Below are 15,322 nucleotides of genomic sequence, written 5' to 3'. Positions count from 1 at the left end.
CACAATATGGTACATGCCAAAGGCAAAAACTGTTCTCAAAATCTCTTCCTGGGCTTATGGACACGTCACACCTGGCAAGAATGATGAAGATTAACAAAGCTGGGGGAGAACAGCAACTCCATCAGGGGAAGGTCATTGCAAATCACCCTTTAATTTGGGATTTAAATAGAGGTTTCCGGAAATTGGGAAGTTGTTAATGCTTCAATGAGCTGTGTTTGATAATACCCTCAACTTCCTCTTCTAGTACACGCACATGAGGAAAGATCCTGTTCTGTAATATCTAGTACATTCGATTTTACATGTGATACATTTTGGTCTGACTTGAATCAGTTCTTATTTTCTAGATTATTAATCATCGTTCTACTGTAATAGTCAAGGTCCTGCTGCCTTCTTTCAGAACAGAAGAAATGTAACATTGAAATATGACCCTATGGCTTCTGTTCTTCCATTCCTTTATAATAGAGAAAGGCAGGGAATTTGCCATTGCCTCTGTTGAGTTATAGGGTTTATCTCATAAATGGGAAAGCTCCATACCTCACAAGTGTCAACGAAAAGGAAGAAATATGAGAAGACTATTGGACATAAGAACGACCTATAACTCATATCTGGCAGTGATGTATTATATGTATTAATTGCTCGAAGAGCCAGATTTTCTTTTCACAGTACTGTAAAACACAATCCCAGTAGGACACAATAAATTGAGCTAACAGAACTAATTGCCTTGATTAGTGAAGCAGCAAGGATTTGGTTTTGACAATGCTAGTTACTGAATCTGCACCCAGTCATATGACTGGTAATGGGGGCCCATTGAGAGCGATGTCCCACTCCCACAAACACTTACGCTTGTGCTGATCTTTACTCATATAAGCAGTCCCACTGAAGCCCAGGGGACTACTTGTGTGCTTAAAGCCAATCAGGTAAGCAGGTATCAGCAGGATCAGGGCCTTTGTTCCATGGCTGTTCTCAGTCACAGAACAGGGTGCTGATTCAGGCCCCAATTCAGTAAAACACGTAAGGACATGCTCAAGCTCATCCCTATTCAGGAAAGCTATTAAGCACATAAATCCCATTGACTTTCAAGTTCCAGTAAGACCTAAGCACGTGGTTAAATGCTTTCCTGCATAGGGATATTTTCCTGAATCGCATCTTCATTACTTAGCACTGTCATAAATGCTGCTTTATAGAAGCCACTGCAAACTAATTGCCTTATCAGGGCCTAAGATCAAATATGATTTGATAAAATGTAACCAGAAAAGAACATACCTTTTCAGCATACTCCGACACTATCTGCTTGATCTCATCAGACTGGAGTCCAACAATCTGACCTACTGTGCTAGCTGTTAACCTGCCCTGCAATTAAACCAAGAAGCATTTATTGAAGCTTTGGGACAATCAGTAGTAATAAATTGTAGGGTTGTTTGTAAAGCACCTCCCCCAAAACCATATAAATACAATACTATTTTAATGTAATCAAATCTGTTTATAAAAGAATGAAGCATGTAATGAAGTTCATTTTCCCCAGAACTCAGTAAACAAATGAAGCTTCTTACATGCCCTCCATGAAGAAATGTAACTACTGAGGCTTCCTTCATAGTGCCAATAATTCAACTAAATTTAAAATCACCGTTGCAGACCGTCAAAGTGCTTTAACAACCACCTTTTGAGCCAAATTATTGCCATGTAGGTGTGTGGAAAAGTGTTCATCCTAAATCACATGTGCAAGGAAGCCAAATCTCTCTACTAAGATGAAGAATTTTAGGAGGCATCTGACCACAAGATAAGTCTGTCATGTCCATCATTTGTCAAATGAATCTGTCCATTTGGTACATCAGAAAATGTGAAAGGTATCAGGATTTTCAAAATAGTACACAGATTGTTTACTATGTTTATTGCTATATCAGGAATCGCTATGGAATTACAGCGAAAGGTCAGTAACGCAAACAAGCAATATTTAGATGTTATATCAAAGTTACCAAATCCTAGCTATGATGAATGCAATGAAATGCTCACAATATTTTTTCCAGCAAGAGGAACACCCCGTAAGATCCCTACCTTATCTCTGTAAAGTAAAAGTGTGAAAAAGTCTAGGTTACACAAAGGCTTCATATGTTTAAATGACAGGTTTCAGAGCAGCAGCTGTGTTAGTCTGTATCCACAAAAAGAAAAGGAGTACTTGTGGCACCTTAGAGACTAACAAATTTATTAGAGCATAAGCTTTCATGGGCTACAGTCCACTTCATCGGATGCATAGAATGGAACATATAGTAAGAAGACATATATACACACATATATAAACACATACAGAGGTGGAAGTTGCCATACAAACTGTAAGAGGCTAATTAAGATGAGCTATTATCAGCAGGAGAAAAAAAACCGCTTGTAGTGATAATCAAGATGGCCCATTTAGATAGTTGACAAGAAGGTGTGAGGATACTTAACATAGGGAAATAGATTCAATATGTGTAATGACCCAGCCACTCCCAGTCTCTATTCAAACCCAAGTTAATGGTATCCAGTTTGCATATTAATTCAAGCTCAGCAGTTTCTCCCTGGAGTCTGTTTTTGAAGCTTTTCTGTTGCAAAATTGCCAACCTTAAATCTTTTACTGAGTGGCCACAGAGATGGAAGTGTTCTCCTACTGGTTTTATGTTTAAATGCCATTTCAAGGACAGTTGCATTGTAGTATGTTTGTTTATGCAATTATTTATGCAGAAATCACTTAATAAGCAGCACTAGGATTATGCAAAGGCCACAATCATTATTTTAGGGTGAAGGATTTTAAGTCAGAAGTCTTATGAAAAGTACTGTCTCATGCTCAATCATCTTTCCCTGAATCCATTTTTAATTTGGATAAAAATGGATCCATTTTTAATTCAGTACCTCATGAAGATTTGCAACAGTTAACCATATTTCAGGAACAATGACAGCTTTCAAAGTAAATGGCAGATATAGAGGGGAAATTCAGGGGCACAAATAATTTAAGTGTTGTTAAGCGTGTTGAACTGATTCATTATACAGAAAAAAAACCAGACACCTGGGATTGGAGCACTCTATTATTTTAATCTCTGTAACTACACAACAGTCCTTTTATCTGACTGGCAAAGTCTCAATGCACTTTAAGCCCAACCCAAATCCCAATAAAGTCAATGGGATTCTCTCTGCTGATAAATCTGGTTTGAATTCTGATGGCTAAGATATATCAATGTACATAAATGTTAAAGCAAGCTACAATTTCAAGTATTGCTTACCTCTTCTGTTGCCATTGCAGCCATTCCAGTCATCAGTGTTTTAATACGAAGCTAATGAAAAAAGATATTATTGCAAGATAAGAAACAACATGTGAGCAAAACAATCAGCATTAGAGGCCTTTAAATACTTAGTATACTTCTATTCTATGAGAGTTCCCATCAGCCAATCAATCCAATTTGCATTCTATTTTAATGCTCCTTACAGAAGAATAAACTATTATGAAAGTTAGTGAGGCAGTTGCTAAAATTATTCCAACCAGGAAGTTCTTTGATTACAGTAAGGACTCAGCTCATGTGGCACCTACAACACTCAGCTCCCATCATTGTCAATGAGAGATGAGGCCACTGAGCTACTCCTTTCCCAAAAAAGCACTAACAGGATCAGGTCTTAAGTATGAATGGTTCTGTGGTTGTAAAACAAAATGTTGGCCAGGTTTTTACATGGAAAATCCTAAGTGAACATTTATTTTTTGTGCATCTGTTTATTATCCCATATTTCCCTATCTGAAAGGAACTCACTGCTCAGCTAAGCTATTGAAATTTTCCTCTTTGTAGAGAGGGAACAGAACATGCTGTGCTTTTTACACTGTCCCCGAGCTATTAATATCTAAGCCCTCTCTCTGTGTCCATGTGTGTGTGTGTATACATAAACGTATAGCACACCTCTTCAGCAGCTTGAAGGTCATCTTCATCATAGGCATCAGCCTTTCCTGCTGCTGCAAGTCCTGTAGGTAGTATCATTTTCTTGTCTTCAGCCTATTTAAGGAAAATAAATATACCACATAGCTACATAAGATAATACCAGCAGTCAAAGGGTTATGAAAGTAAAACAAGGAGGAAACTGTAATTCAGGTGTTATATTTAAATAACTGAAGTATAATGTTATATACTATCTAGTGTCCAAGTTCAGGCCCTGCCCAAGCAGGTGCAACCCACTGAGATAAATGGGAGCCCAGCCTGCGTAAGACTGATGGCTATTTAGTCTCTCCATCTCTGTGTATGGTATAGCACATCCAATATAAGAAAGCAGCATTTTTACAAGTGTATTTTAATATAAATAAAGTTTAAATCTAGATCAAAGTAGTGGTTTAAAATCTGTGCACCTGAAAACTGATTTTAAATACAAAGATATAAAACTATGTGGGGGACTGTCCACTTTCAGAAGAATTAATTCTGTTATAGTAAGTAGCATTCCCCAGAGATTTATACTGTATTTCTTGACACCACATCATCACTCTGCTCAAACAGTTAAGTCCCCTCTCTTGTAGTGGCTTAACTCAGGTGACAAATGGCGACAGTCTGACATATTGGCTAACAAAGCCAATAGGACTTTGTGAAGGGACATGGTCATATTTTATGGCTGTACCTCAGTCATAGCTGCAGACTGGTTTATTTTGTACCCGCAGCCAAACAGTTAGAAATATCTTCTTTTATATTACCTGAATATTGAATTTATAAGTTAAATGTTGGTGTACTGCTGGTTCTTCATATACCCTACCGCTAACCGTATTGTGCTTTCCTACCAACCTGCAACAGGATATGCTCACAATTTGATGCATTATCTATCTCAATAATACCTTGTTATTGAAACAAAGTAATATTGTGCTACGGCATGTTCTATTTTGATGGGTGTCGTGAAATAATACAATTTTTAGGGCTGTCAAACTATTTTAAAAAGTAACTGAGATTAATTGCACTGTTAAACAATAAAATACCATATATTTTAACATTTTTGGATGTTTTCTGTATTTTCAAATATATTGATTTCAATTACAACACAGAATACAAAGTGTACAGCACTCACTTTATATTTTATTACAAATATTTTCACTGTAAAAACCAAAAGAAAGTGTTTTTTCAATTCACCTAATACAAGTACTGTAGTGCAATCTCTTTGTCGTGAAAATTGAACTTACAAATGGAGAATTATGTACAAAAAATAACTGAATTGAAAAATAAATCAACGTAAAACTTCAGAGCCTACAAGTCCACTCAGTCCTATTTCTTGTCCAGACAATCTCTCAAACAAGTTTGTTTACATTTGCAGGAGATAATGCTGACCGCTTCTTGTTTACCTCTCCTGAAAGTGAGACCAGGGGCTCGCGTGGCACTGTTGTAACCGGTGTAACAGGATATTTACGTGCCAGATGCACTAAAGATTCATTTGTTCCTTCATGCTTCAACCACCATTCCAGAGGACATGCATCCATGCTGATGATGGGTTCTGCTTGATAATGATCCGAACAGTACAGACAGACGCATGTTCATTTTCATCATCTGAGTCAGATACCACCAGCAGAAGATTGATTTTCTTTTTGGTGGTTCAGGTTTTGTAGTTTCCTCATTGGAGTGTTGCTCTTTTAAAGACTTCTGAAAGCATGCACCACGCCTTGTCCCTCTCAGATTTTGGAAGGCACTTCAGATTCTTAAACCTTGGGTGGAGTGCTGTAGCTATCTTTAGAAATCTCACATTGGTACCTTCTTTGCATTTTGCCAAATCTGCAGTGAAAGTGTTCTTAAAATGAACAACACGTGGTGGGTCATCATCCGAGACTCCTATAACATGAAATATATGGCAGAATGCAGGTAACACACAGAGCTGGAGACATACAATTCTCCCCCAAGGAGTTCAATCACAAATTTAATTAACACATTCTTTAAAAAAATTGTGTCATCAGTATGGAAGCATGTCCTTGGAATGGTGACCAAAACGTAAAGGGGCATACGAATGTTTAGCATATCTGGCATGTAAATACCTTGCAAGGCAGGCTACAAAAGTCCCATGCATGTGCCTTTTCTCACTTTCAGGTGACACTGTAAATAAGAAGCGGGCAGCATTATCTTCCATAAATGTAAACAAACTTGTTTGTCTTAGCGATTGGCTGAACAATAAGTAAGACTGAGTAGACTTGTAGGCTCTAAAGTTTTGCATTTTTTTTGTTTTTGAGTGCAGTTATGTTACAAAATATCTACATTTTGTAAATTGCACTTTCACAATAAAGATATCACACTACAGTACTTGTATGAGGTGAACTGAAAAATACTATTTCATTTATCATTTTTATAGTGCAAATATTTGTAATAAAAATACTAATAAAGTGAGCACTACACTTTGTATTCTGTGTTGTAACTGAAATCAATATATTTGAAAATGTAGAAAAAGTCCAAAAATATTAAATAAATTTCAATTGGTATTTCATTGTTTAACAATGCAATTAAATCTGTGATTAATCGCAATTAATTTTTTTAATCACGATTACTTTTTTTTTTAATTAGTCATGTCAGTGAACTGCGATTAAATCGACAGCCCTAAAAATTTATTTAATAGGATTCCTTCCCCCTTGACCACACTGTTTCTTAATTTTATATCAGTAATCAATATTACCCCTTACCTTCTCCATTTTGCCTGATTGTCTGCTCAATCCATACCTCCTAAAATACACATGAAAGAAGTCAAAGATGTGTGTTGCTAGAACAACCAACATTCTCAATTTCATAAATACATAAGAAATGCACTAAGAGGTGAATTCTGTAACACAACAAAAAAAGCCAGCTTTGGATTAGTTAATGAATGCCCCAATAACATAGACTTTACAGCATATTTTCAATTCCCCACCAATCTTTCTATACTGTAATTCCATAGAGCTGCAATCAACATTCTATAGTGCTAATGTCTGGAGAGCAACATGCTCTTACCTAAGGAAGGCTTAAGCGTTGGTGGAGGAAAGTAAAACTTAGCAGTTAATTATATATGCCTGATTCAGGAAAGCACTTACACATGTGCTTAAGTTCCGCTTAAGTTCCACTAAAGTCAATGGGACTCTTAAAGCTTAAAGGCTTCTCTGAACTGCAATTTTTTTTTACCGTATCAAGGCCTTAAATCCTCACAGCGCTAATATATACACACAAATGGGCTTTTGGTTTATTTTTTTCCTCAGAGAAAAGCTTATACCCTGCTAACCCACATTTTTAAACAGAGTATATTTTGTTATTATGCACAACTTTTCACAAGCAACCAAGCGTTATTAGGTCAGAAATGAGTAACCAAACTCAACCTCATCATTAGAAATGCCCACAAACAAAACAAAAAAATACACACACAAGCATGAAAAGACAAGCTTGACATTCCTGGAAAACTTATTTGGAGATAAAAGACTCTTTAAAGTGGTATTTGCTGTAGAAGGAGTTTCCGACATCTTATGAATAAACGTAGTAAAAGTTTAAATAAAGGCAATCAGTGACATCAGGATTGTTTCCCACTAACTGCCCACTTTCAGGGTCAAATTCAGCCTTTGATTATGTCAAGGCAACTCCCAGCCTTAAGCAGCTTATTTACACTAGAAAGTTATACCACTTTAACTATGCTGGTAGAGTTAAAGCAGTACAATCCTCCTCGTCTGGACAGAGTTATATCAGTTTAAAGGTGCTTTATACTGGCATGGCTATTCCCATATGGAAAGTGGAATTAGCTATAAAAGGCACCTACATAACTGCATCCATATCAGGGGTTATGTCAGTATAACTATTTCAGCAAAAATAAATAAATAAATAAATCGCACTTGTAACAGGTACAGTTACACTGGTATAATACTTGTGCTTATACCATGCCTTATAGTATGTACTGTACTACAAACTGATATATTAGAACCTTTGCCCCAAAATTAATTTGTGATATGTAAATAAGAGGTAGTGATATAAGCCCTGAGCCAAAGCCCACAGAACTCAAAGGAAAGATTTCATTAGACTTCGGATTAGGGTTTTGGACAACCTATGAGCTTTAAACACGAAAGACTAGCAGAAGAAAAGACAAGTGAGAATATGGCAGCAGATATTCAGTGTCTATAGCCATATTATGTCACACGCCATAACTATATATAGTAATGCCCATGTGTTTCTCCAGGCATGTGGAAGGAACAGAGTTGAAGGCTAAATGGGCTTTATAATTACTATGTCTGCAGTGATGGAGTCTTATACCTGGTCTACGGGGGGGGGAGGGGGAAAGGATAGCGATCTAAATTACGTAACTTCAGCTAAGTGAATAGCGTAGCTGAAGTCGACATACTTTGATCAACTTACCATGGTGTCTTCACCATGGTGAGTTGACTGCTGCCGCTCCCCCATCGACTCTGCCTGCACCTCTCGAGGAGCTGACGGGAAAGCGCTTGGGGGTCGATTTATCATGTCTAGACTCGACGTGATAAATCGATCCCCGCTAGATCGATCGCTGCCCGCCGATCCGGCATGTAGTGTAGACATTAGGGCTAGTCTACGATAGATGTAATCCTGTTTCAAACAGGATTATATTCACATGTACTAAGGAACTTTTAGTGTACAGCAGCAGGGTCCACACGGGCAACTTCGTGTACAACATGCTGATGTGAATTAGAATTTACACCCAAATTAAGGTATTGTGTAGAGATGCCATGATTCAATTACTATCTCTGATATGTATTTGTTGGAATGGGATCAATGGTCCGTTCCAATACTATTATGGTAGTTAAAACATTTAAGGTTGCCACTTATACGTTTGTGGAATATGCCTCATTCCTTAAGTACAGCTACTTATTTTATTTTAATTTACATCATCCTACATTATACCTACTAATGCCAGTCTAAACTTTAATGTTTGCCCCTTTGCTAGCATGTAAGCTTTTGTAGTCATCCTTATTCTATTAAACTGTGATTTCTGCTTCCCATTTTCCCCAACAACTTTTGCTATATATTTAATTTTTCTCCTCTCTCTGAGTATCACCACTTTTGGCTGCCAGGTTCAATGCAGACCTATGATCACACAAACTTTTTCTTCTCCGATCAAATCCAACACAGTTTACGCTAGAGCTTCAGATCTTCTCTGTAATCATAATTCTGTACATATCACATATGTTCACATTTTTGCTTATTGTACCATATCAGATATGGTTCTCTACATTCATGAGTCCCATAACATATTCCTGTTATAATATGCTAGGCAAAATATCCATACTTAATCCATTACAATTCTGCCATATTCCTAGTTTTCTCCAAGTTCCTTTCGCTTTTTTATAAAATCAGCCTAAATTTCGTCAGTTCCTAACAGCATACTACACATACCATAACAACGAAGGGGGTTAATATCAGCTCAAACGATCAATCTAACAAATTTCCAGTCATACCCACTACCCTGCAAACTACATGCCTCCAGTCTCCTTTAATTTCCTACTGAAGCTCCTTGAATTTGTACATGAGCTCTTTAACAAACCTTGTATTTTAAGCGCATGTTGTTTCATGAGTGGTCATGAATTCATGACTGAATCCAACAAAAACCTCATTTCCACTACAAGACCTTTTTATCCTTCAATGTCTGTCCATCCCTATTTTTATTTGCTCTCTCTGTACTTGCCCTTTCCTCTAAAGTCCTAGTTTAAACCTCCCTGTGCTGCAGCTTTATCTGTTCTTTCCACCAGTTAGGTTCCTCTTTCCTCGGGTGTATCCTGATTGTGCCTCCAAATGTTCTGCAACATTTAGGCCAAAATCATTCCTGATGATCCACAAGATGAAAACTTCCTTGGTTTACTCCACCTTTCAAGCTGCCCATTCAGATTCTTAAATGTAGTGGGCCTGGAAGAGCACCAAAACCTTCCTTTAAAAAGAATCTACCAAGAATTTTATGTTCCTGAGATTTTATTCTAGCCTGCTGGGATCCAATCTTCTGATCTAAACCAGAAACTGACTCAGGATTTAAATGGGCAGTCCTAAAAACGGGGGTGGGTGCGGGGGGAGGGGGAAGGAGAGGAATCCACTAGCACACAAGTCAAAATCATTCCCAGCAGAGTGCCACCAACTGCAGCAGAATCTAGTATTTCATTAAAAAAAATTTCTAGCTTAGATCATTGCAAAGAATATTTTCCAACAATAAATTGAGTACAGCAGAGATAGATGTTTAATGGAATGCAATGGAGCCATTCCCAACTGTAAAATTAAATTTTTCTTTATAAAAATAAAAACAGAATTCATTATGAAGAGGCTACAAGTCACAAGTAATTAAAAACTAATTCTAATTAATTCCACCAAAAACTAAACAAAAAATTGCCCTTTTAAAAGACATTTGAGGACAAAGTTTTCCAAATGAACAAAAACTTCAGGGAGAAGCCAGCAATTTTATTCATTCAAGAAGGTATTTTTAAAAATGGTAGATTCATGGGAATATTTCAATTAGTAATGTGCAAAATGCTGCAGCCTTTGGACAAACTCCCATTGACTCGTTGTTTCAAAGCATATTGCAAGATTTCTCAACATGGTAGCTAAGGAACATTTACTTATTTTAGGTCAGCTAAACGTGCAGCTGTGTCACTTGAAGATTATGGCATACAGTTTTTGTAAATGTTAGATTCATTACAGAATTATTAGCTACTATATACACAACAGGCATCTTATTTCTTGAGTCGCTAGAGATTGTGATGCTAGAGTAGTGTTCTGAACAGATCCAGAGATCATTAGAACTACTTACACTTATTTTTCTGCGCCAACCTGCTAATATTTAAAGTATCTGTACTGAAATCCATTGAAAAAATAATGTTCTTTGGTTAGCTTATGTATAGAATTCAAAAGTGCAGGCACGTGTGCTGAGTGAAAGGAGAGTCTTTTCTCATTCATAGTTGCATTCCAAATATTCCTCAATAGTTCTGTTCAGAACATACTGCAGATTTTATTCCACTCTTATTGTCAACGATCAGGAAAGAAAATGTTCGTTAGTCCATGCTGCTATAGCCAAATACACAGAGAATGAGAGGAAATGTTATAAAGCATGCTCCAACTCAGGGCACCGTTGCTGCCTTAAAATAAAAGTCAAAAGGAAAATACTCACAGTAAAGGGTCAGTAAACCTAAGGTAGGGAAGGAGGGATGAAAAAGAGATACAAAAAAAGGAAGGAAAAAAGATATAGAACTCAATACTAGCTGAAGAACTTCAAAACAGATCAAATAGTGGAAAAGTCATCTATTAAGGGAGGCTTAAGTATTACTAAGCTAAGAAAAAGAAAATATTAGAAATAGAAATTGGAAACAGATAAAGTTTCTTAGTAACTCCAATTCCTTCTTCCCAAATACTGAACAGGTTTCCCCCCATTTCTCTCATAAGAAACTGTAAAGATTTCAAAAGGCAACAGATGTTAGCAAATATTTATTTTCATTTATATTTGTCTCTCTTCATCTGGAAGATCGCTTGCATAGCGCACGCGGCATCAGTGCTATAGCCACAATTCAGTATCCTGAGGTATTAACCACATCACCATTTCAAAATAAAACACTTCAATCCCCTTTCTTTCAGACTTCCAGAAATCACTTCTTGAAAGCCAACTTTGGTTAAAGTTCACGGCTGAAAGTCTCAACCCAGTTAGAAGCACCAGGAATCTACACCATTCTTTTTACGTGCAGAGATCAACCACATACAATAAACAATCATTATTTATATGGTGATGATGCTGCTAATAGTCCTCACTCAGGGACTGAATCTCCACTGTGCTAGGCACTGTGCACTGTACATGTCAACAAGATAATCCTTGCCCCAAAGTGTTTATAGTTTAAGTAAACTTAAAACGTGAAACCAAACATCTCTTTAAACCTTAGCAGTCTGCATGAAAATAAAAGGGTTTCAAACAAAACCTAGGTGGCTAGGTTTATACAATATAAAGCATTTGAACCGCATCAGGATAAGTGAACAGTTAACACTAATGGGACCCACTTACCTGCCATATTCCAAAAGTGTGGCATGAACCTTAGACTCCTCATCTAGCAGCTCTTCTGCTCCATCCTGACGTTTATATTTTCTCTGAGGTTTATAAACCTCCTGCAGGACAGTAAACAAATTCAGAGATTGTCAAGAACTTCTCCAAAATAAATGGTTTTATTTTCTAAATGGATGAGCAATCCCACATTCAACAGCCCACCTCCTCTATCCACGCCACGTGGCTTTGAATTCTGTTTCTGCAATTAGGTTTGTACACCCTGACCTAAAAGGCTTCCGAGAGCAACTCTTTTCTTTCTCCTTTTTTCTAATGTCACACATGAGTATTTCACAAAAGGCATAATTTATTCAATTTGCCATTTTAAGCACATTTGAAAAGATGGCCAAAACCAACAAAACAGATGCCGGTTTAAATGAAAAAACCTCTAATTAAACAGACAGCTTCAGAATGGGAATTATGTCTTAATTGGATAATTAAATGTAATTACTATCTACTTAATTACTGCTCCTTTAACCAGTCACACAGGAGAGGAAAACAGATTCTATTATATTTTAAGGAAAAAAGCACACAGGAAAAAAAATTCCCAGCATTCTATCAACCAAAATTAATCAATGCCATATTGTAGCTCAGTTAAAGAAAGTTCGATACAATTAAATGCTAGTTGGAGAGAACTGCTGTAAATACAGTAGAATCTCAGAGTTATAAACACCAGAGTAATGAACTGACCAGTCAACCACACACCTCATTTGGAACCTGAAGTACGCAAATCAGCAGCAGCAGCGACAAATAAAAGCAAATACAGTACTGTGCTACACAAACTACTAAACGAATAAAGGGAAAACTTAAAAAAAGATTTAATGAGGTAACCATTTCTTTGCTTGTTTCATATAAATTAATATGGTTAAAAGCAGCATTTTTCTTCTGCATGCTAGAGTTTCAAAGCTGTATTAAGTCAATGTTCAGTTGTAATATTTTGAAAGAACCATAACATTTTGTTCAGAGTTACGAACAACCTCCATTCCCAAGGTGTTCGTAACTGAGGTTCTACTGTACCATGCAGTACACTAAGGCCACATCTATAAAGTTTTGTAGCAGTGTAACTATTGGGTGGGGTGATTTTTTTAAACAATATAGTTATACCTGTACAACTCCCAGCGTGAATGTAGTTGTGCCAATACGAAGGTGCCTTATACAGGAACAGCTTATTCTCCTTCCCGTGTGGGAACAGCTATACCGGTATAAGCACAAATATACTACACTATGGGCAGGGGTGAAAGTAACTTAAAGAACTTACCAGTACTCCAGAATCCTGAGCAGAGGGCGTGGCCACAACCGGAAGGGACAGGGCCTTTAAATCTCGACTTAAAGGACCCCAGGCTTGGCTGCAGTAGTGGCAGCTGGGAGCCCCAGGCCCTTTAAATCACTGCCGGAGCTACTAGCTGCAGAGGCAGCTGGGAGCCCCAGGGCTTGGGGGCTATTTAAAGGGCCTGGGCTCTGGCCGCCGCTACCACCCTGGGTCCTTTAAATCGCTGCCTGAGCCCTGCTGCCGGAACCCTGGGGTAGCGGTGGCGGGGCTCCGGCAGTGATTTAAAAGGCCAGGGGCTCCTGGCTGCCACCACTGCAGCGGTGCCCCGAGCCCTTTAAATCGCCGTTGGAGTCCTGGGGGCCCCAGCCACCTCCGCTACCCGGGGTTCCAGCAGTGGGGCTCTGGTGGCAATTTAAATGGCCTAGGGCTCCAGCCGCTGCTGGGAGCCCCATGCCCTTTAAACTGCATCCTGGGGAAGCCGGTACAGTACGGCGCACCGGCTCTTGCCAATATGCCGTACCAGCTTACTTTCACCTCTGACTATGGGGCAGAGGGCTATACCGCTTAAACTATATTCGTATAATGAAGCAGTACAACTTTTTTGTATAACCAAGACCTAAAAGTACTTCAGGGAAGTAACAAAAGAACAAATGTTTTTTAAAAATAGTTTTTTAAAAGTGATTTATAATGGCTAAATCTCTATAAAACATTAAAAATTAAGATCCACAAGTACTACTGGCACTGAAAATACTTGAAAAAAAGATCAAGAGCTGTGTTGTCAACTCTTCTGATTTTACTGCCAGGTTTGTAATGTTTGGTGTTTTTCTTGAAGCCCCAGTACCAGAGTCAGTTGACTAAGTGAGAGTCAGCTCACTCTCTCTCTCTCTGAAAAATGCACATTTCTAGCCCTCATGGTTACAGAGAAGCTTGAAAACATGAACCTTAATTAAAGGCTCCAAGACCAGAAAGGTAATACCCTGCCCCATTTTTTAAAAAATTCACAAATTTTAAGCCTCTCATGGGGTTGGTTTTTTTTTTGGGGGGGGGGGGGGGGAAGGGGGCTTGATTCATGTTTGTGTGTATGCTTGGGGCTGGTAATGCAACAAAATGTTAAAAACACAGGGAAAAGCAAGACTAGTATTTTTCACACTTAACTAATATCAGGAAACCTAACGGACATGGTATTTTATCATGTGGGATGATAGCTTCAAAGATTTTAAAAAGCCAGAAGAGACAATAGTGATCTTCTAGTCTGACCTCCTGTGTAACACAGACCAAGATTTTCACCCAGCAACTCTTGAATCAAGCCCATAACTTCTTGATAAAGTAAAACGTATCTTTAGAAATTCTGAAATCAAGTGAACAAGAATCAACCAAGTCTCTTAGTAAGTTGCCAATTACTCTTTTATCCACACCTTATTTCTAGTCTGAATTGGTCTAGCTTCTCCTTCCAGCTGATGGATCTGATTATGCCTTTGCCTGCTAACTTTGAAAGCTGTCTACGATCAAATGTCTCTCTGTCTAGACCTATGCTAAGGAATGGAATTCATAATAGCAATTACAGCATGCACAAATACACCATAAATGTTAGTCTTAACATCAGATAATTGTGTAGATGAACATAAAACTACTTACTGAGAATCTCAATTCACAGGACATTCATCTTTCATCAGTAGCTGCTCTAGTTGCAGTCACTATTACGAATTCTTAATATTCCCTTTGCCAGCCTTCAGTCCTGGCCATAACCATAAATTTCATTTCATATTCCCCTTGAGTACAGCAGGTAGGTCTTTAGTCCACAGTTTTAATAATTAATCCAGATGACAGAATAATTTTTTCACATTTATTTGAGCCTCTTTTAGAGAGGATGATCTCTTCCTACAAATTCCAGTGCAAAGCAATGTAAGGATGACCTGCAAAGGTGACTTTTCCCCACTACTTAATTATGTAGAATGAAGTTTTGGGAGGGTTTCTTCCCTGCAAGAAAAGTTATTCTGCTCATTTTCTGCATTAGAAATTCAAGTCGTCTGGCCAGCAAGATTCCAT

At 37.9% G+C, this 15,322-nt stretch overlaps 1 protein-coding gene across 2 annotated transcripts in view; it reads right to left on the bottom strand.

The window, feature by feature from the left end:
• Positions 1 to 15,322, bottom strand: part of CCDC93 (CCC complex scaffolding subunit CCDC93) — a 103,547-nt gene that overhangs the window by 57,831 nt on the left and 30,394 nt on the right. Inside the window, exons 7-12 of one of the 2 annotated variants that reach the window (XM_073305251.1) lie at positions 11,971 to 12,071; positions 11,092 to 11,109; positions 6,641 to 6,680; positions 3,912 to 4,004; positions 3,249 to 3,299; positions 1,264 to 1,350 (exon numbers count right to left, since the gene is read on the bottom strand). In XM_073305251.1, coding sequence (XP_073161352.1) covers positions 1,264 to 1,350; positions 3,249 to 3,299; positions 3,912 to 4,004; positions 6,641 to 6,680; positions 11,092 to 11,109; positions 11,971 to 12,071 — 390 coding nt within the window. The remainder of the gene's footprint in view (positions 1 to 1,263; positions 1,351 to 3,248; positions 3,300 to 3,911; positions 4,005 to 6,640; positions 6,681 to 11,091; positions 11,110 to 11,970; positions 12,072 to 15,322) is intronic. The other variant, XM_073305252.1, reaches the window with a different exon arrangement.

This window comes from Lepidochelys kempii, chromosome 11, assembly GCF_965140265.1.
Source record: "Lepidochelys kempii isolate rLepKem1 chromosome 11, rLepKem1.hap2, whole genome shotgun sequence".
NCBI classification, from domain to species: domain Eukaryota; kingdom Metazoa; phylum Chordata; order Testudines; family Cheloniidae; genus Lepidochelys; species Lepidochelys kempii.
This window is presented reverse-complemented; position numbering and strand designations above follow the sequence as displayed.